General features: G+C 40.3%; 1 protein-coding gene across 6 annotated transcripts in view; it reads left to right on the forward strand.

The window, feature by feature from the left end:
• Positions 1-22,215, forward strand: part of fam13a (family with sequence similarity 13 member A) — a 66,921-nt gene that overhangs the window by 39,003 nt on the left and 5,703 nt on the right. For all 6 annotated transcript variants that reach the window (XM_058383564.1, XM_058383573.1, XM_058383582.1 and 3 more), the window contains 11 exons: positions 2,519-2,560; positions 2,738-2,917; positions 4,019-4,199; positions 7,474-7,538; positions 8,037-8,073; positions 16,281-16,392; positions 19,808-20,024; positions 20,332-20,473; positions 20,651-20,732; positions 21,156-21,361; positions 22,005-22,088. In XM_058383564.1, the coding sequence (XP_058239547.1) occupies positions 2,519-2,560; positions 2,738-2,917; positions 4,019-4,199; positions 7,474-7,538; positions 8,037-8,073; positions 16,281-16,392; positions 19,808-20,024; positions 20,332-20,473; positions 20,651-20,732; positions 21,156-21,361; positions 22,005-22,088 (1,348 nt within the window). The remainder of the gene's footprint in view (positions 1-2,518; positions 2,561-2,737; positions 2,918-4,018; positions 4,200-7,473; positions 7,539-8,036; positions 8,074-16,280; positions 16,393-19,807; positions 20,025-20,331; positions 20,474-20,650; positions 20,733-21,155; positions 21,362-22,004; positions 22,089-22,215) is intronic.

The raw sequence follows: 22,215 nt of genomic DNA on the forward strand, positions 1-22,215 counted from the left end.
TCCCCTTTCCCAGTTAAGTGAATTGTTCATAGCACAAAATTGAAATTGCATTCAATCTGACGGCTACCTAAAACTATCAGAGCAATTATGAGCCCTGTTATACCTTCATCTCCTTTAGTTATCTTACAGTATATAATATAATAGTTTTTCTAATGATTTCCACCTTATTGTATATCCATCCATCCATTTTATATACCGGCTTTATTCCTAATTAGGGTCACGGGGATCTGCTGGAGCCTATCCCAGCACACATTGGGCAAAAGGCAGGGGGTACACCCTGGACAGGTCACCAAGCCATCACAGGGCCACATATAGACAGACAACCACACACACTCACTCACTCGCAATTTAGAATTACCAATCAACCTAATGTACATGTTTTTGGACTGTGGGAGGAAACCGTAGTACACCCAAGCAGGCACGGGGAGAACATACAAACTCCACACAGAAAGGCTGAACCCGGGATTCGAACACAGGATGTTCTTCCTGTGAGGCAACAGTGCTGAGCCGCTAAGCCACTAAGCCACCATGCTACCCCCCTTAATGTATATGAAAGTCTTAATTACAATGACAAGTTTAGAGATATACCCAACATGTTTAAAAAGCTTCTGCACAAAACAAGTCTTTGTATGAAAAATGGTGATCAGGATAAATAGCAGGGCTTCTACAATAAGCCACGACCAGTTTTGGCTGGTTTAACTGAGCTGGTATGGGTGGTCTTGGCTACATCTTGCCGAGGTGTTGTAATTTCTATCATCTGTTGTAATCACTTGTTTCTCTTCCATGAATTGTTTGCCACAAAGCACTTCTGGTCAATGTAAACTGACGTGTTTCTGGGGAACCACAGACAACGTCATTAGCCTCTTAGCCTTAATTCCCGTCATTTTGAGTTCTGTTTATGTAATTATTGCACTTCTTATTACACTACGTGTAGCATAGAAAGCCAGTTATGACGGCGGTAAACCCGAGGTTTGAATTTATAGCTTTCATTTGGGTCCATGTGGATTTGAAAAGTCATTATGCATGAAATGTTCTTTTAAAAAAGGAATGACATAAAAGGCAGATCAGCACCGCTTGAGATCCTCTATAACGGACAATAGTTGTAGCTGCCTCAGGAAGGCAAACATGCGTATCATAAGAAATCGACTGCCATTCAACATGCATCGTGACGATGATTCAACTTGTTTGTGAGCATTGTGTCCGCTCATTTAGACAATGCTTGAGTCAGTCCTCTAAAAGAATCCTCAGTCTGTTCCATATGGCGAATCCGTGAACTGACCTACATCCCAGAAAGAGTTATTCAGTCAGTCAGTCAGATTAATTGGACAAGTGACAGTATCAAAAAGGAAGTGTGAAAGGAAGTGGGGAAATTTAACTGAGCGCAAGCTTTACATTTGGCCCTTATGCATGTTGTCTTTCCAAATAAAGTATTTACACATACTTGTTTCAGTCGGTCAGTAACCCTTTTATGGTCAGTAATAGGGCTGACTATGAAATATTGATATTGTCATAAGTGGTAGCATAGAAAAGCTACGAATCTTTGGTGTGATATATTTATCTTATCGCAAAACCTACTAAACATCCAACACTTTCAAACCAAAGCAGAAAACAAGCAAGCTATATTGTGACCTTACTAGCTAGCGTATAAATGTAGCTAGCAGCAAATAGTTTCTAACTAAACTAGCTAGATCATTTACTTAGCATATGAAAAGGATTTCCTAGTCATGAAGGGAGAGATTGACATCTCATGCAATAGTGGGATTTAATATACGCTACAAGAAGACAGACAAAACTTGATCATATACTGTAGCTGTTAACTAACTAATCAGGTGTATTGAAAGTATCAGATCATTCATTTTTGCTAACCTAATTCCGATAGATTAACAAATTATCAGCCAGAGACTGTTGCTCAAAAGGGAGACAAGCTACTAGTAAGAACTCTCCAATGTTTAGAATTCTAATCCATTTGGATACTTTGAGTAGCAAACTAATACAATAACAGCAAGCAACTTCTAAACTTTTATCTGATCTAAATAACTGTGTCCTAATGGATATAATACGTTTCCCAGACATCTCTGATCTACTTGTGTTCCAGTGTTTACTTCAGAGGACGTGAGTTAGACTGGTTAAATAGAGTAACTGTTGGATAAATTGACGGATAGTGTCATTTTTCACACTTTTACAGCTAGGATTAAGCAATAAGCCGCATAGTGCCGTGTCAGCAGCCAGGCTCGAGTGTATCATGAGCTGCAGAGTAGTAATATTTATTTGGCTTTTAGTGTTTACTGCTAAAACTTCAAAGAAATGAGCTAGAGTGGTTAAATGAATAACTTTAACAATTCAGGAGTGCCATTATCCACAGTTCAGAGTAAGAAATTGCAAGCACAGTGTCTGCACTGTGGTATATGTGTCATCATAAAACCTCTTGGATTATACCTGACCAGGGAATTGCATGGTTTGTGCTTGATTTTCAGAAGCTCATTTAATAGAGACTAATATTGTCTCCTCTCTCCTCTAGCTCCCAGCTCTCTCCTGGTCATTACAGGCCTGACTTAGCACAGTAAGTGATCATACGCTGATTTAGCATTAATGGCAGATTCTCTTGGTAATTTGTTTACCCGCAATACATCATTGTAATAATCTGCATAGGGGAAATGAGCTTCATTGTAGATGTAATCGTTGTTATGATGAGCGACGACTGACGCCTTCGCCACGCTCTGTCCGTCTCTCTGTGCAGCTATCTGGAGAAGACGATCCGCTCAGCGGTGGAGCAGCACCTCTTCGATGCTCACATGCAGCCAGATCTGAGTTTACAGCAGAGCTCAGAGGCAGCAGGTCAAGCTCCGTTACCCGCAACCACGGCTCGTCAGAGGAGGCGACAGCAGAGAGAGCAGGAGGAGAACCGAGAGAGGTGCAGGTAAGAGACCAGGCCCTTTACAATGCGGTCGTCAGGTTAGACCCAATGACTTTGCATTGCTAATAGAGTTTTGCTTCAACCTAGCAAAACTTGTAACTAGGAATTTCCGACTGGAAAAATATCTAATCAACTTAGATAAATCTACATACAGACACATTTGTGGGTTTTTGGACTAAACAGTTGAGAAGTTAAATATACATCATTCACAATTTGCTGGTTTGATTAGTTTTACCAAAGGACAAACATGGAGGTGTCCATAGATTTTTCCACTTTGTAGCTTGAACGCTTATGGTCATATGAGTTCATAAAGCACAAGGAGATATAATCAACAGAATGTTTGAAGCTAGTTTTAAATCACCTTCTGCTCTTTGTGCTTGGGTGATTTTTGTGATTCTTCCATAGCCATTTTTCTGAATAACGAAGGACATTTTCAGCCCTATATGCCCTCCAGGTCTATTTTTTTCTTTTTTTCTTTTTTTGTTTGCTTTATTTATGTGCAGTGTCACTCTGATTCAGACTCAGCAATAATTGTGAAAGTGCTCTTAAATAAAAATTCAAGGTCTCTAGGTGATGACTCAAGGTCATCGCCTTGTGTATATAATGTTATTTCTGCCGTTTGATATGCTATTAGACTTGCATTATGTGTATTTCGAAAAAGAAAATTGTAGTGTAGTCTCGTCCAGGGAAACATGTTGAAATACTTGTTTGTGGTAAAAAGACACTCGCTACTGGATAAGTGGACAGAGATTATATATAATTATTTAAATAATTTAAATTAAAAAAAAATCGATTCCCTGGTCTGCTGTGGTTATTTGGACTGGAGATGGGACTTTGCTCTCCCTCTGTCCCTCTGGATTCACAGCATTGCTTCAGTCGATAAGGGGACTCTGCCAAGAATAAACTCAAGGTTAGAGGCAAACCCAGTCTGCTCAGTCATGGTGACTTATTCAGACACAGGAGAAGGTGCAGATAAATATGCTGTGTCATAAATGATATTAAGGTGACTTGAGCGCCACAGTATGCGAGGAGAAGCAGTTTAAACATGCTTAGCGTTTATTTTCTGCGCTTGTCTGAAGGCAGGTATGTTTTCTTTACACTTAGGAACGACATTGACAAGGAGAACATACCGTCTCGTGGACCGAACAGCAGTGCTAGCATTAGCATCAGCATCACCGAGGAGAGTGAGAGGAGGCTGGCTACCGCTGATGAAGACTCCAGGTCCAGGAAACCCAAACACAGCCCTACCCTCACAGAGCTTTCCCATAACCAAGGCTCACTCAGCGTGAGTACCGCTTTCTCTCTCTCACTCCCCAACACACACACACACCATCGTTCCTCCGTTCTTATTCACAATTCAAAACTTGTTTTTGAATTGCCCCACAGCAAATCCATTTTCTCAGAAACTATCGCTCCATTCCACTAAAAGGCAGTGACTCAGCCCCAGTAAATGATGGCAGAATAGCAAGAGAGGTCACGGAAGGAGATTTGGTATATTGCAGAGAAGGATTGGGAAAGAAAACAGACAGGCTAATAAGCCCTAATTGTACCAGAAGCAGAGCATGCTTTCCTGCTGAATGATTGAGCTAAATAGCAGGCAGCCTAATAAGTCTTCAATTACTTCAAGCTTTTATCTGGAGCTAGGGGACAGCTGAAGCAAAGAGGTCTTGTTGACATGCTTATGGGCTGGTACGTTCAGATCCTTGAACCGATCATGCATCAGTCGCCATTAGAGACGGCACGGAGGATAACCACAAGCGCTACGGTCTGTGCAGGCATGGTGGGAGATGCGTTTGTTTTATGTCTTACATCACTGTCGAAATGAGATCTAAAATCTGATTGGTCAGAAGGTAGCAGGTCTGAGATTAATTCACAACCTTGCTTTATATTAATTCGCTCTTGCCTATAGATACACAGGTATTTGAATGGTGAATGCTCCAAATAAACCAAGACTAATAATAAGAATTTGATTTATTTAAAAAAAATATATGTAAGGAGTCTCCAGTGCCAGAAAATTTATCTTCCGGACAGAAGAGTTTTTGCTTTGCTGTTGTGCCTGTATGTAGCACCAGGGTACTACAGGAGCGCTGTGTGCTGAGTCAGATATATGGTCAAAATGTAAAACATGACTTGACTCGTTTCTCAGTAACATGATAAGGTGCTGCGCTCATCTCACGGATTTTCCACAACAATAAAGTATATAATGGATAACAATTATGACAATGTCAACATGTTACAAAATGATAATCATTTACATTTTTTTAATTGTATTTCAATCATTTATTTGTATTTCAATCATTTAATTGCTGTGGTATAAGAGGAATAAAGCATTTCTGGACAGGCTGTTATTGATAAAAACCCAAACCCTGCTTTGATCATGCTACATGTCATTGATTAGTTTCCTCTAACATCACACTCTTCTGTGCTTCATTCTTTAGTTACAGTAAGCCCTCACACAGTATAACACAAACAATGGTCTGGGTATTTCAAGATTGTCATGGCAACAAAGAAAATCATCCTCCATTTTGTGTTTGAACTTTAAACACCATCATGATGTCTCTGTTTTGTTTTTGTGCATAACAGACTTGTGCTGTGAATCTATGCTTCTCTAACATAAGACACACTATAGCCTGCCCCCGAGATCCCTGAAACAGATCCTGTAGCTACACATTAAGGAAGTGTGTGTTTGGGTGTCCTGTATAAGGCAGGAGATGCCACTGGATGCCTCTGATACACATCTGATCGTGTTAGATGGGACTCTAATGAGGCTCAGGGCTGAAATCTGACCTGTGGGGTGGGAGGAGGGCGCAATGAGCCATTTTTGGCTGATGTAACACAGCAGTAATTTGCCTTCAGACAAGTTATTAATGCAATGAGGAAAGTGTTTCTTGTGTGTCTGAGGTGTACATGCAGATATATTTATTCCTGTTCATTTTAACCCTTTCTTTGAGGAAAGCTGTTTTAGCACCTTAAATGTATTTTTCCCCTTGTTCCTACACAATTTCGTCATTACCTGTTGAGTGTTTTAGATTCTCAAAAATAAAATACCAAAAAATGTAGTTAATCTAAAGAAGTAATAATAAAAACATTTCAGTAAAAATATAACAATTATTAAAAATTACAAATAATAGCAAGATCTAATTGTCGCCCAGAAATGGGACAGACTCGGCTGTAAACGGTAGCTAACGTTACGTAATAAAGGTTATGCTACATATACGTACAAATAACATATGGCAAGCTGCTATACATACTACAGTAAATTCCCACATAGTGAACAGTGCAGCCATAGTCGTTATCCCACGACATGTTTAGCCAAGAGCTGACTGTGTGTTGTGCTGACAGGAGAGTTACATGGCAGTTTTATGCAGGAATTTATGCTCTGTTTCATCAGAATTCAAACCTGATTCTAAAAGCCATGTCAATCATCCATGCATGCTAATTGTTAGGACGGTGTAGTGTAGGAGGCATTGGCATTCACAAGAAGTAAAGAGAGATTATTGTCGCAGTATTGAGGAGCGTCACATCACATCGAATCATGTTTTGTTGAGGAACGTAAAGCTTGTTCCAAAATCCATGAGTATGGTTTTACTTTTTCTGGAGGTTGAATAAGTTGATACAAAAGTGCAGTTAAATCCTCAAATCCTTTTGTATTTTTGTATAACCACAGGCCTTAGACAATAGTTCTGTCTGTAACATGAAAGATAGATTTCTTGTTCTAATATACACTATATTGCCAAACGTTTTGGGAGACCCCTCCAAACTGAATTCAGTTTTTTTTTTTCAGGGGTTGGGCTTGACCCCTTAGTTCCAGTGAAAGGACCTCTTAATGCTATAGCATACCAAAACAGTTTGGACATTTTGGATGAATTAGACCATAGACTGCGGAAACTGGGAAGTCTGCCTTCACATGCACATGAATTTAAAATATATGGAGTTGGCCCACCCTTTGCATCTATAACAGCTTCAACTCTTCTGGGAAGGCATTCCACAAGGTTTAGGAGTGTGTTTATGGGAATTTTTGACCATTCCTCTAGAAGCACATTTGTGAGGTCAGGCACTGATGTTAGACAAGAAGGTCTGGCTCACAGTCTCCGCTTTAATTCATCCCAAAGGTGTTCTATCAGGTTGAGGTCAGGACTCTGTGCAGGCAAACTCGCTCATCCATGTCTTTATGAACCTTGCACAGTCATGTTGGAACAGGAAGGGGTCATCCCCAAACTGTTCCCATAAAGTTGGGATCATGAAATTATCCAAATTGTCTTGGTATGAAGCTGAAGCATTAAGAGTTCCTTTCACTAGAGCTAAGGGGCCGAACCCAACCCCTGAGAAACAACACCTGAATTCAATGATTTGGAGGGGTGTCCCAAAACTTTTGGCAATATCATGTATAAAGCAAATCAAACTTAGTATCCTTTAGTGTGGGACATATTAGTGTTCAACAGAACAGTTACAGTATTATTCACTGTTATGTGAAATAGTGTGAACTGTTATGAATTTTGTTTATTATATTGTATACAATATACATTTATTGTAATGTAATATATTTAATCTTGTTTCAGCATCACGGCTCATGCAAATCACATGACAGAGACATGGAAGATGGTATGGATGCTACACATAACAGGTATTAGCGATATGAAATATCTTACATTACTTCTGCTAGTTATGTAATTGTAGATGATTACAGAGTGCTGGATTGCATTTTTTTTAATTAAATAACAATAATAATAATAATACTAATAATAATAATAATAAAAGTAGTAGTAATAATAATAATAATAATATTGTATGTTATAATAATAAAATGTATTTATTAATGTTTATTTAGTTAACATGGTTAATGGTTAGATGTAACACAATGGGTGTACTAATTAGTTTTTTATCTTCTTTTGGTAAAAGTTATCACTTTCCCTGCAAATCCCAGTGACACATAAAAATCCACTGTGTCGTATCAGATCACTGAGACTGGAGTGAATTTAAGGAAGAGAGCAGGTTCAGGGAAAGCACTGCGAGCTCACTCACACTCTCGCTTTCAAAAACATTCGGTTAGCTTCCTGTTTGCTTGCGAAATACTTGCTTTTCTACGAAAACTACAAATGATGCCATTTTTTGCTTGTTCCAGGGAATCACGAAAAACAAATGACTCGGCTCATCCTAAGGTAAGTCTGTGCACTTTGTCGATCTTTTCTGCTCCTCCATTAATTGTCTTTACATGTGATGCAATTAATATTGAATGCTATTGATCACAGAGGCTTGGGTTTGGTTTGATCTCTTAACACAGATACACGGTAATGTAATGAAACAGGGATCTGCAACAGGTTTTAATGCTAACCTTTAATATACATGTATATTCTTTATTTATTATGCTAAAATGTTCCTGTAGTTTTCTGACTCATGAGTGTGGGAACATCCTGGTGCTCCTGACCCCTCACAGTGGTCCTACGCCACAACCCACGTGATCCCTTTAGCTTTCACACACACTGAACTGTCACACTGCTGCTCCTTGGAAAAACACTCTGAACCCAAACACTCTGCTTGAAGTGGTTCGTTTTCTGCCATCACCTCCTCCTCCTCATGGCACTAATGTCTGGCCAGCTGGCACTCTCTCACACCAGCATCACGGCCATGACCAAGCCGGTCTGCTGTGGCACTGTAACAGAGCAGCTGTACCAAGGAGGTTGAACACCACATGCTGCTTACTCTGATTAGGGTGCTTTGATCTGTAGGAAATGAACGAGAACGAGCACATTTCTTAATCTTGTTTAGCAACTGCTATTTTCGACCCCCAAAACACTTGTTTCCTTTGCGATTACAAGAAAATAAAATCCAAGCAGCTCTTTGCTGGCTTTAAGGCCAATTGCATCTGACAAGCCTTCTTCTGCTACTACTTCCTAAATGACCACATCTTTGCAATTTTTTATATCCTCAAAACACTTGTTTCTTTTTGAGTCGCCATTGTCTCCTCCTTTGTCCTAACTGACCATCATCAAGTGAAAAACATTCTGTAGCAGAGCATTCATGTATGAAAAAAAAAAAACAACGTTAGCAGTCCAAAAACTTTAGTCTTCAAACCATCCACTTCTGAAGTGGATCTTCTGTTGCAGTTTATCCAGTAACAAACATTTATGTCAACTGTTTAGCTAAACGCAGCACAAAACAAGCTAGAGATCAGGTCAGAAAGGGAAGAGTTTTGATCTTCTTCGGGTCTGGAGAATGTTGCACAGAAGCTTAATCCATTGCATGTTAAACTGCAATCCACAATTTCCTGCTGTGTCTGATAAACACTACAGTACAAACTGCACCTTTAAACTAATGTAAAGCCAGAGTTTAACCTCACGGTATGTACATACAGATACATACGGATACTGTGCGTGCCATTAGCAACCTGATAGCATGCTACATTCCAGTGGTTAGAACATACTGTCCTCACTTTGCATATGTCTGAGGCACATTGTAATAACATTACTGTACACACAATACAGTACTCAGTGCTGTACTTACAGGGCAAATAGAAAAGACACACATTCAAGCACAATTAAATTAATCGAAACATATCAATCTGTCAAACCAATAATTAAAAAGGCTAATATTGTAGAATCATTGGTATTATGAAGTTTTCTGTAAGGACAAGTTCATTATATTTAACAATCTTTAACAAATAAAAAAGTATAAATACTTTTATAGCACAAGATGTAAATATCAGTGCACTTCATACCAGGCCTCATCACTGATAATTTTCCTTTAACAGCACACACAAATGTGTTTCATTTCTTATTTTACTGGTTTGAGGTTGCTTCAGCAGGAAACTGTGACCTTCCTCCCCCCCAATATCCCCTGTTGCTCAATACTACACATTATCAACCTTATCAACATTTACATAATTAACATAATGAAATCTTCACATCAACACACTTGATTTTTACACTGCAGGGGATAATTAAGTACACACTTTGAACATGTCATCATTAACATATATGCATAGACCAGTTCTATTTATTTATTATCCTGAAAGTCTGAGTTTATCTGTACCACTTTATTTCATTTTAGCAAGGTCATCATTTTGCTCTTAATAAACAAAGATAAAGATCTGCTAAGTGCACAAGAGGTTTTGAAAGCACTTAAGAACAGAAACGCTGTTTCCTAAAATGTCAGGGTGATTTTTTTTCTCCTTCTTTTCTTCTTCTGATGCATGCATTATACAATCTTACCAAAATAAATGGATTTTTTGAAGGATTCAACCTGCAGGAACCCTTTCTGAAAGAGGAACACTTGTTGAATGGTTGAAAGGTTCCCTCAGAAACAGCTGAAATACTCGCAACAAAGACCTAATCAGAAGGCTGAGCTACAAAAAAAATAAATAAAAATACCGCACCCTGTGCTAATAATGCGTTTTAAATCAGCACACAGGGGCTTTATGGCTCTTAAACTATTTCGTGATTAGAAAGGACACTGGATGGTTTCTGAGAAACAGGTTTCCATGGAAGGAATTAAAATAACCCTTGGTATTGTGCATATTAAATAAAAAAGTTTTTTATTAATCTTTCCTGTATTGCTATTACAATTCACTGTTAAAATTTCTGGTCAGTTTGTATTAAATAAAAAATAAGCATTTTGAGTGGCATGGCCATGGTCATGATCTAGCTAGAACCTACAAAATGCAATTTTGCTTTATTATTTTATTTTATTTTATTTTATTTTATTTTATTTTATTTTATTGCCATAATCTAAATGTAACATGGGTGCAAAAAACACTGGAGGAATAAAAAAAATAAATAAAATAAATAAAAACAACACAGAAAATGAGAATATTTTAAATATAGTAAAATACAACAAACCAAATGTAAGATTAAACATTATAGACATTTTAACTAATTTCAATTCAATTTTATCTGTATGGCATTTTAATAATGGACATTCACAATCTGCAAGCCAGAGGCGATGATGTCATCTGGGTGACACTGGAGAGTGTGATTATAAATGATTTCCCATCTAAATGGTGTACTAGATAGTCAAAAAGTGGAGTTGTGTAACCAGGGAATTCATGCAGTGCTAAACTGTTCATGACAGTTACAGCTAAAGCGATCACTGCAAAGCCATCTTCAAGGTTTCTAAGTGGTTCTCTCATAGTAATCTCAAGTGGTTCTCTCATAGTAATCTCATGTATCTTTAATGTGGGAAAGTAGGGCATCATGATAGATCAGGCAGGTCTGGAGGTCAGGACCTCTGGTGTCAGGAGCTTGACTTAATCTTGTACCATTTGTATTAGGAATTCTTAGATAGATGGATGGATGGATGGATACTTTATTCATCCCAAAGGGAAATTCACAAAGGATCAAGGATCTTAGATCAATCTGACTGCATTCGTGATATTTCCTCTTGTGTATTGTAACAGTGCCACTCTGTGCATCCGTGGCCATATTTACAGACGTGCAAATTATTGTTACTGACCTACACTTCAAACTGATCCACTCCTGAGAATCATGAGAAAGCCCTGAGGTGTTAGATGTAAAATGGGCTTTAGGCTAATGCATATATTATGTGAAATGCAATACGTGAAACTGACTAAATAGACAAGCCCAACTGTTTATTTATAGGACACAGAGTCAGTGACCTTGTGTACATCACAGAAAAGTAGTTTTCTAGATTGGATATAGCAGATGATGGATGTCCAGTCATCTCATTATATGTGAGTGCAGAGAGTAGGCTCGCTCTTACACACAATTTCATTGATGAAATAAAGTGAGAAGGCTCACTTGCAGACAGTTCATGTGCTTTATTGATCAGTACTCTGACCATGCACTGTTAGCTCCTAGAAAGCCTGAGTGTGCGTGTGTGTGAGTGAGAGAGAGAGAGAGTGAATGTAAGATCACACTTTCTGAAGCTTTAGGCAGTTATTAGGGCAGTCGTCCTCGTGGGAGACTCAGACCAAACTGGGTTACTGGTGATTACGTAACTAGAGTGAAGAACTGCAGCATGGTCACACACTTTCAGCTAAAATCAAGTCACTGTAACATTTCACCTCATTCTGAATCAGCCTCGCCTTTAAGAGCTGATGTGATTAACGGCCCTGTTTACTGCCCAGTTTGTTGTTTTGTCTTAGGCAACATGTAAAGAATGCCGACTGATTAACTTAACCCTCAAGTGCTTCCCATTACCTCAAACAAGCAACGCTGGGGACTGATTAAAGGCTGAATTGCTCATAATTTCTAGTATCTACACAAGATTGAGCTCTGAATTGATCGATCATGCCAAAACCCCACAATAAATCCCATCAGTTAAAACCTGTTTCTCAGAAACCTTTCATCACCTTCCATCAACAAACAGTTCATGAGCACTAAACTCTGATTTAAGAAGCATTATTAACTTGGAGTCAAAGTCGCAATGTATTATGGTAGTGAATATACTCGGCTTTAGCGTCTCGTGTTATAGGCCGGATAAAAATATATCCTGGGACTGACCTGCTCTTTCACCATGTTTACATCATGACTTAACATTTCGGTGGGAATTAAGAAAACGTACATGAGAACTGCTTCTGTTTAGAACGAGCCATTTTACTGCCCACAAACGACTTGGCTTAACCAAAATATCCTGAAGTTGTAAGAAGACCATTCAAAAGAGCCACAACCTACTAAAACTGAAAGCATAAAACCATTTCCTTGTGGTTACTGAGGTTAAGGTTAAAGCTAAGAAATTCCTGTTAAATATCTAGGAAATAGAACACTTAGGGATGTGCTGTTATAGGTAAACAATCAACAGCAAGGTGAGGTCCAGCACAGTGTAGAGATGCTCTCACCACCCTGGAGTTGATTATTTTTCTACAGCATGATGTATTGTAGTAAATAAAAGTAACACCTTATACTTTCTTTAGGTGCATGTAATAGTGTTACATTAACAGAACAACTTAGTTCCTAGTATCGTTTATGTCGCTCACCAGCCTCTCTCACTCACTCACTCACTCACTCATTCCCTCACTCATTCCCTCCCTCCCTCCCTCCCTCCCTCCCTCACTCATTCCCTCCCTCCCTCCCTCCCTCCCTCACTCACTCACTCACTCACTCACTCACTCATTCCCTCACTCACTCACTCACTCACTCACTCACTCATTCCCTTCCTCACTCATTCCCTCCCTCACTCACTCACTCACTCACTCATTCCCTCACTCACTCATTCCCTCCCTCACTCACTCATTCCCTCACTCACTCACTCACTCACTCATTCCCTCACTCACTCATTCCCTCCCTCACTCATTCCCTCACTCACTCACTCACTCATTCCCTCCCTCACTCACTCACTCACTCACTCACTCATTCCCTCACTCACTCACTCACTCACTCCCTCACTCACTCACTCATTCCCTCCCTCCCTCCCTCCCTCCCTCACTCACTCACTCACTCACTCATTCCCTCCCTCCCTCCCTCCCTCCCTCACTCACTCACTCACTCACTCACTCACTCACTCACTCACTCACTCATTCCTAATAGTAAGAATTCAGCAGCTCTGTGGAACATACGTAATGTCACAAAAACAAATGTGTGTATCTGTGTGTGTGTGTTTTATTAACAACCAAGTGGCATGACGAGGTAAACAGTAACAGGAAAGCGAACGGAAAGTTTGCGTTGCTGGAGCTGCGCTTGGGTTCATCAGCAGCGGCAGCAGATGGCGTTTGCACATTACTCGCTCTCCATGGAGCGTGATTCACTTGTGGGTCTGTTTCAGTATCCATACTGCTGCCAGATCACATTCATGCTCTTATTATGGTCAATATCAGGATGCAGTGTAGGTAGTGTAGTGTACCTCAACCTGTGTTAGCATGCCAGAGGCACTAAATCCACAGTCAATCTATTACTAACCAGCTTTTATGGACCACGGTACAGAACACCAAAGTAACTTATGACTTTTCAAGCATACAGTACATGCCAGAATTTCTTCACTGTCTTACTAAAGTGGGCGAGGATAATCTTAGGTAACGTACATTTTGACCTAACTAATCATTAGACTGATTGTTTTCGTTGCTTGTTTCATCGTACATTCACGTTTTAACAGGATCTTCAGGTTTGTGATCATTCTGTGACTTGCTAGGTTTTGTCCACAGAGGCTTACAACAGTCCCAAATTTCCCTGAATCATGTAGCAGTAGTAGCAGATAGTCAAGGGCAGAAGGATACCAATCAAGCATACTCATTAAAATATTAGGAACATAATCATCAGGGCAGCTCTCAGTTATAGGATTTTTTAGAAATAGATTAGAAAATGAAGCATTTTTATTCAAATGTAAATGGACGTTTAATATATATCATTTGAAAATTATTATTTATTTATTATAAAATATTTTTTTAATTTATTTTAACTACTTTAATCAGCTCTCTAAATGGACACCTTTAGGATGGTGTGGTTCTTCGTTTTTTTGTGCGACATAAAGGTACTTTTCTTTCTTTCATTAAACTTGTATGTAAATTAATAGAGGAAAAAATAGACACCCTGTGCTTCTTCCTGGAAAATTACTTGCATTAGGGAATTTTTTTATAGATCAGGTTCATGCCATCTTTGTTAGTGAGTCACTTTAGATCTTTAGATGCGGCAGATATTTGGATAAGGTGGATTACACTACAGCTTATTTATTTAGAAGCTCTGAGAGGGGAAAACGTGTGAATCAAGACGTTTTGTGACTGATATGAGAATTTAGGTTTTGTTGCTTTTGTGATGATGAAGTCTGTCTGCAGCTGACACATAAAATATTAAGCTGTTGGCATGAGGTGTAAAGGAAAACCGAACCCTGTTTTATCACCCCTGTGCCAATTAGTAGGCATTTTTGGTTGTTTTGGTGTTCTGGAGCTGATATCCGTCCTGTGTGTGCATTCAGTGTTGAACTTACAGTGTCCTTCATCGTAGCACTGTTTGAGTGTCAAGTACATAAATAATGTCATAACACGAATATGACAGGGAGCTTTTTACCCACAACTTGGCATCCAACCAAGATCAATTCTTGGCTCGTTTAAAGGAGGCTTGCTTTAACACAGAGGAATTCCTTCTGCATCACGTATTGTAGTTTTTGCAAAATGGGACGCATTTTATCTTAAGGTAAACTTGTTTGAGTGATGATTTGTGCTGGTATGAAGCAGAAGTGGCGGTAAACGCTTAAGGGTTTTAGCCATACAGGCTGACACGTGATTTATGTGCTACTCACACCACGAAGGTGAGGTTATTGCATTAATTACAGTTGTCAGGTGGATTTAGGCCAATTATCTGCTGCCCAGCTCTGAAAGTGGATAACTGAGGAGACCGCGTCCAGGTTCAAGGACCGGGTTCAATGTGAAAACATTCCCCTGCTATAGTCTTACATGGCAGAATTTTCCAGTAGTGTGAGGACTATAAAAAAGCTAAATGGTTTTTGTTTGGCTTTGCAACAACACAATTTACATTGCCAAGATGGTGTCTCTTGATAGGACAGGTTTAATAAAACAAAAAACACATTCAAAAGGCATTGTGTTGCCTTAATCAGCGTGTCTGTCCTAGCACTGTATCAGCGAATCGGCTATTAAAAGTCCATCAGCGTAAGAGTGTGTGGGGTGTGTGCGCTGTCGTATCAGTAATAGCAGCCGCCGTCAGAGGGCTAATGGTAATGGAGCTCTTAGCAGAGCTTGTTGTCATGCAGTCAGTTATGCAGAAGCGGGAAAGAGGGAGGAGAAGCATTCCACATCCTCACTGCATAGCCATGATCTGCTCCGAAAATAACCAGTCCCACGCCTTAACCCTGGATGTCTGGGTGTGTAGGAGTGTGCTTCCATGTTGTGTGTGTGTGTGTGTGTGTGTGTAAGAAAGAGAGAAATGTCCCACATGCTCTGTCTGCATTAGAATCAAAACCGTATGCAGAAAAGAAGATCATTTAGAAAGAGAGGGGAACAAGTGAGTAATGAAAGGAAATAAAAAAGAAAAGGAAATCTTTGTTGTTTTGTGGTCACGCATGCGATAACAGAAGTTCCTGTCAGTCTGCCTGCGTGTTCAGCGTGCCCTGCGTGCTCACTGTGTTTCTTTTTTTTTCTTTCCTGCTCTTCTTCCCTTCTCCTTTTTCCCTCCTCCCTTCTTCACTCCTCTCCCGCCTTTTCCAGCTACCGAGACAAACAAGTGTAGAGCAGCTCAACAGGGAGGTGTGTGTGTGTGTGTGTGTTTGTGTGAGGCAGATGGGAGGATGTTTTTCTGGTCAGGACAGATCAGCAGGCGGGGGTTTGGTGCATAAGCCCCGCCTCCTCTCCTCACCCTGCCTCATGGGCTGGGCTACAAGGAGGCAGCACTCTACTGAACTTAAGGAGCACCCAGCTTCTGCTCTGCTGTATTTTGCATAGATCTCTCACTTATTTTTCCCTTGTTAGACGCCTGCCATGAAGATCCAGGAGGCCATCAACGGCCCGGAGCCTTCAGACGGCTGCGAGGACGTTCCTCGCCTGGACCTGTCCACTCTAATGGAGGACAGCAACTGGGGAGGTCAGTCTCACTGTTTTCCTGTCTCTCTCTCTCTCTGTCCTTCTGTGTGTTTTTTTCCCCTTCCTCTGCACGTCTTGCTCCTGCAGCACATGGGTGGCAGCTGCAAAGCTACTTTGTTGTGTTTGAGAGATCGGATTACGTTGCTTTGGTCACATTTCTGTTTTTTTAGAATATAATATATATATATATATACAGTCACTTCTTTTCTAAATAAAAGGCTTCATTTTGCTTGAAGTTTCAACAGTTTGTGTGAAAGTCTTAGGACTAATTGGAGAGATTAGAGCTGTTTGTGAGATTCTGGGTGTGTGTGTGTGTGTGTGTAATCCTGCAATCCAGTCCTCGTGGATGTTTTAATGAGACTGCATTAGTATGTGTATATATATATATTTGAATCCTCCATAGCATAGTCATGATTTTGTTGCATGTGAAGCCAAACAATTTGTTATCAGTTGTGGATTTTGTTTTTTAATCCAGTCATATTGTACGCAGTGTGGACTGATAACAGGTTTCCCATAAAGAAAATGGGGCAGTGTGGCAAAAAATATGACACGACAATTTTGACGATATTTAAGTGAAATTGTGTTAAAATTGGTTTTGATAAACATAAAAGCTTACTGTGGTATGATTAATAATGAAAATGGCATATCATCATAGTGCTAAACTTTAATGCAAAAAAAGCTCTAATATTGCGAATTATATCATTTATGGGCAATACAGAAGAAGGCATGCATTATTTATTCTCTCTCTCTCTCTCTCTCTCTCTGTGATTGTCCTGCAAGCCCTTAAGCTGTGAATCTCTCACAAACACACTCTCTCTCTCTCGCTCTCTCACACACACACACACACACACACACACACACACGTGTGTTTTCATACAGATATAAGTTTGTTAGGAAGACAGCAATCATTGCAGGCCTTCCTGATTTTATTATCACCGTGGAAACACCGAGTGCTGAAATATTGGGAAATCATGCATGCCCATTTCTACAGTCAAAATGTGTGCGAGAGTGTGTGTGTGTGTGTGTGTTGCACACACACTCGCTTTTCTTCCTCAATGCAAACTATTTTCTTACACAGTTGCTAATTACAGGTGTGTGCAACCCTGCACACATGCACACATGCACACATACACACGTGCACACACACACACACACCTCCTCTTTACCAAGACAAAACTGGGAGTCTCAACCAAATAGTGGTGATATTCTGCAGTGTCTCTCTGTCTTCACCCTGGCACAGACATAGTGCCTGTCTCCTCAATGCTGCCCAGAGCTGAACTGACTGGGCGAGTTGCCAGATTGAGTCACTTTTACCCTTTAACTTGATGGAGCTGCTGGAATTGAGTTAAAGGAATGGCAGCCGCAGTTTGTTTTATGAGCATGTCTGTTTTATGAGCTTTTTACCAAACCACAAAATGGTGCTGTGCACAGAAGGACAGATTTTACACACTGACATTCACATCCAGAGCCACTCCTGAAGGTTGGGAATGCTGTTGTTATATCATTGGTATTTTAAAAGGAGTTCTTCAATTGCTTGACTGTAATGAGCAGAGAAAACTTGAAACTCATTCAGAAGCCAGCGGTGGCTGTGTGAATATCGATCCAATCTCCTGACAGAGTTTTGTACAAAAGGTGTTTGCAAAATCTGAAGATCAGACGAAACTACTTTTCAGAGAGGAATGTGTGTTAACGTCAAAGCTCTGTGCATACGATGCACGTGTTTGGACTAGCATCTCGTGAAACGGGTGGCGTTATATTCATTCATTCATCTGTAGTAGCCGCTTTATCCAGGTCAGTCGTGAATCTCGAGTCTATCCCAGGAGTCAGGCAGGAATACGCCCAGAATGGAAAGCCAGTCCATTTCAGGGCATCACGCACACACACTCGCACACTCATTCACAGTGTAGAATAGCCAATCCACATACAGCATGTTTGTGGGAGGTGGAGGGAACTGGAGAACGAAGAGGAACCTTACACGGACATGAGGAAACATGCACAAACTTCGCCAACACAGTAACCCGAGCTCAGGATCGAACTGGGGGAGATGTGAGGCGGATAAACACCACACCTTTTAATCAGTTACTGTTGGGCTTAACCAAGTCTATCATTTCAATTACATTTTTCAGTAGGGAAATGTGTCAAAATAACTGTCTGTGCACAGACAGATTCCATGCACCCTACAGACATATAAAAGATGTGTAAAGTGTTCCTTGAATGGATGAGCTCATTTTAAAGAACGGTTCATGATTAAAGGATAAGACAATGCTCCGCGATCAAAAGACACGTCCTAGGCGTCTTATTCTCGCTCTTTGTCTTTGAAGTCTTGTCTTAACGGGAGAAAAAAACGGGAGCACATGGAGGTAGCAATTTATAGAGGGTCTCCCCTGGAGAGAGGCTGTACAGACAGCAGATGAGCCTGCTGAAATGGACATGTAGAGAGGGAGGGGGATCAACCTTTGTCCTAGTGTAGCCAGTGCCAAAGCTGTTTATTTCAGCCACCCGCTGTGACAGTAAGTGTGCCAGGGTACAAAGCACACACCTATTCGTCTGAATCAGTACAACATCTTCATCTTCACCTTTCCCCACATATAACTCGCTCGCTCTGTTCAGGTCACATTGCGTCACTGGCGGTTGTTATCACTTCATCGTCCTTTTTCTTTTTTCACACGCCGTTAAACTTCAAATAGTTTACATACTTTTTACTATGAGGTGATGCAAGCTCGCAAAAAGAGCCACATTTCTCTTATTGATTTATATGATATGATTTAGACCTTTAAGCTCCTAAGATAATCATGGAATATGGTTGCTTTAAACTTGTCAGGGAAAGTTCTAGCATAACCGCATAAACAAACACAGTGTGTATCGCACGTTGGCTTGACAGTGACAGCAGTTACTGTACATGTGAAAATAAAAACAAAGACTCTGGGAATATTACTCATCAGAAAAAGAAAAAAAAAAAAAGACCCAGGCACTTAAGCTCTGAAGCATGATGCACACCCTGACACGCGTGGGTGTTTTATGCACGTATGCTCTAAAATGACCTTGCGTCCTTTGCTGCAGTCTTGGTATTGTCGCTGCTTGTTCCTTGGCAACAGCTCTACAGTGCTTTTATTCTCCTACATCAGTCGTATGTTTGAGTTAAGCTTTGTTCTCAAGTCTAAGGGACAATTTACATCAAGCCTCAGATTAGAATTTCTGCCATTAACCCCATATTTTTGTCAACGCCCAGAAGGTTAGAAAGCTGTCAAGTTATTTGTTTGACCATGATGTTCTAAAGGTCATGAACATTTTCAGCATAAATAACAGTCTGTGTGTGTGCTTGAAGTTTAGTTTCTTGGTCTGGATACATGTCTATGTGTGTATATATATATATATATATATATGTAAATACATGTATATGTGTGTGTTGTTGACAGAGCCAGTGCCAGCCTATTCATCATGGCACAGAGACAACATGGACAGTGAAGAAGCTCACCTCTCTCCCCACACCGGGGGCAAAATGATCCGACAGCTGCTGGAGGAAGACTCGGATCCCATGCCTTCACCACGCTTCTATGCCTACGGGAACTCACAGCAGTACCTTGATGACACCGAGGTGCCTCCCTCACCACCCAACACACACTCTTTCATCAGGTGAGAGCAAACCTGGAAATTCCCAGTCTGACACCAGGGAGCAGTGATGTTTGAGGCTCTGTAGTCATTTTAAACAAAACATTGACGGTCAATCAGTGCTTGTTTTCTGATAAGGATTGTAACAGTCTGAGATACAGCAATAGATTCCTCAGTTATGAGAATTCAAGCGTATTGTTTTTTTTTGCTAGTTTGCTGAGTTGATATTGAGTAAATAAATAATCTGTTCAGTGACTGTTAAGGTGAAAGAACTGAACTGATGATGATGTTTCAGGTGTCTGATTAAGTTTTTATTATATTTCGTGTCCAGCCGAAGGCGGAGTTCTTCGCTCGGCTCCTGCGATAACGAGTGTGAGGAGCTCACTTCGACGCAGCTCTCTAAAAAGATCCACAGCCTCAAGAAAAAGATCCGCAAGTTTGAAGAAAAGTTTGAGGATGAACGCAAATACAGGGTTAGTAAAAGCACATATTGCAGAAAACTTTCTGAAGGTTTTCGAGCAGGAAAACCCAAACGGATACCAGAACTTTTTTTTTTTTTTTTTTTTTTTTTTTTTTTTAAATGGCCCCTTGCGAGTCTGTTTCCTGTTTTCTGAGACAACAATAATGGGCGCTGTGTTTTCCTTCTCCAGCCGTCGCACAGTGACAAAGCGGCCAACCCAGAGGTCCTGAGGTGGATGAATGAGCTGGCCAAGCTGCGCAAAGACCTCAAAGGTATGCCTGTAACACTTTATGTACAAAGCAGGAAAGGAAGAATTAGTGTGCTTAGCATCTTGTAAGTCAGACTAATCCAACACTCATGACGCTTTTGTTAAGTATTTGGAAAAACAAAACACCTGAACCTCTCTCAGTTTCAAAGGTCAGTCATTGGCTACTTAGCTAGAAATTTAAGAAGTCGCTTAGTCATGCTATTGTAATGCTGTTAAGTGAGGTTAACCAAACAACTGTCCAGGTATCATAGATGTCCAGTGCTCACATTTTTAATATTAGTGTAAGCGTTGTCTTTCATGTACACTGGATAATAAGCCTCTGGGGTTAAACATAAGTAAATGTTTAAGAAAAAGCATTTGATATTTAAAAGAGAAAAATGTCACAGTGATCGAGTAACGTCTTATCATCTCTCCTGACCTCTCACAGAGCACAGTTTGCTGAAATCAGAGGAAGATCTGGCTCCTTTGCCGAGGCAGCGCAGCAACACGCTGCCCAAGAGCTTCGGCTCTCAACTGGAGAGGAAAAGCAGCGAGGCAAAGGCGCCCAAACCGCCTGTAGAGAGCACGCTGGAGACGGTGATGAACAAACTGCAGGAGAAACGCTCCGAGTCCGGCCGGCCTGAGGACATCAAGGTGAGTGTTTATAGCTTAGCGCTACTGAATACTCCGTTCTGATTGGTCAGAAAGCACTGATTTATTATCTCTAATAGCAGCTCTGAGAGACGTTCTGGCTCGTTTATATTAGTGCAATCATATCAGTAATGTTTCTATAGCAACAACTCATGTATAACAAACACTCTACATAAGACCTAGAAAGAAGACATTTATTTAACGTTTATGAAAGGAGGCTCCAGTGTTAGTTATTCTGCAAGTTTTCCACCACATGAAAGTCTTCAAGACTAAAGACTTTCTAGTGACTGGATTTTTTTGCTCTCCACATGTAACAGGAGCATATATCTACCAGTTAAGCATCGTCCAACCTTAAAGTCTAACTGATTCACAAACTAGTGCTCACAATATGTCTGTTTTTAATATAGACTTATTCTTCTATTTAGAAATGCAGTTTGGACAATGCTAAACCTGTAGCTATATCCTTCCCTTACTTGCTAGCAACATTAGCTTCATATCTTAAGTGCAAATGTATAAAAGCTGCAGTTTTTTTTTCCTGTTAGTACAGTACAGGTATAGTGTTTCACACGCCATTAACCTTAGATGCATGTCAGATTATAGTAAATACTTTGGCTTAGTGATGAAAATGCTTGTGTTTCCAAAACAGGATATGACCAGAGAACAGATCGGTGCAGAGAAAGTCGCCCTGCAGAAAGCGCTGCTGCATTACGAAGGCATCCACGGCAGACCGGTGAGTGTGTGTATGCATCGTAGCACCTCATATTACCATTGCTTTCTGATTCTGCTATTTCAGATAGCCAGTGGAGAGGGAATAATGTGTGAAAACTGAAGGCTGATTGTGTGTGTGTGTGTGTGTG

This window comes from Hemibagrus wyckioides, linkage group LG03 (assembly GCF_019097595.1).
Source record: "Hemibagrus wyckioides isolate EC202008001 linkage group LG03, SWU_Hwy_1.0, whole genome shotgun sequence".
Taxonomy (NCBI): domain Eukaryota; kingdom Metazoa; phylum Chordata; class Actinopteri; order Siluriformes; family Bagridae; genus Hemibagrus; species Hemibagrus wyckioides.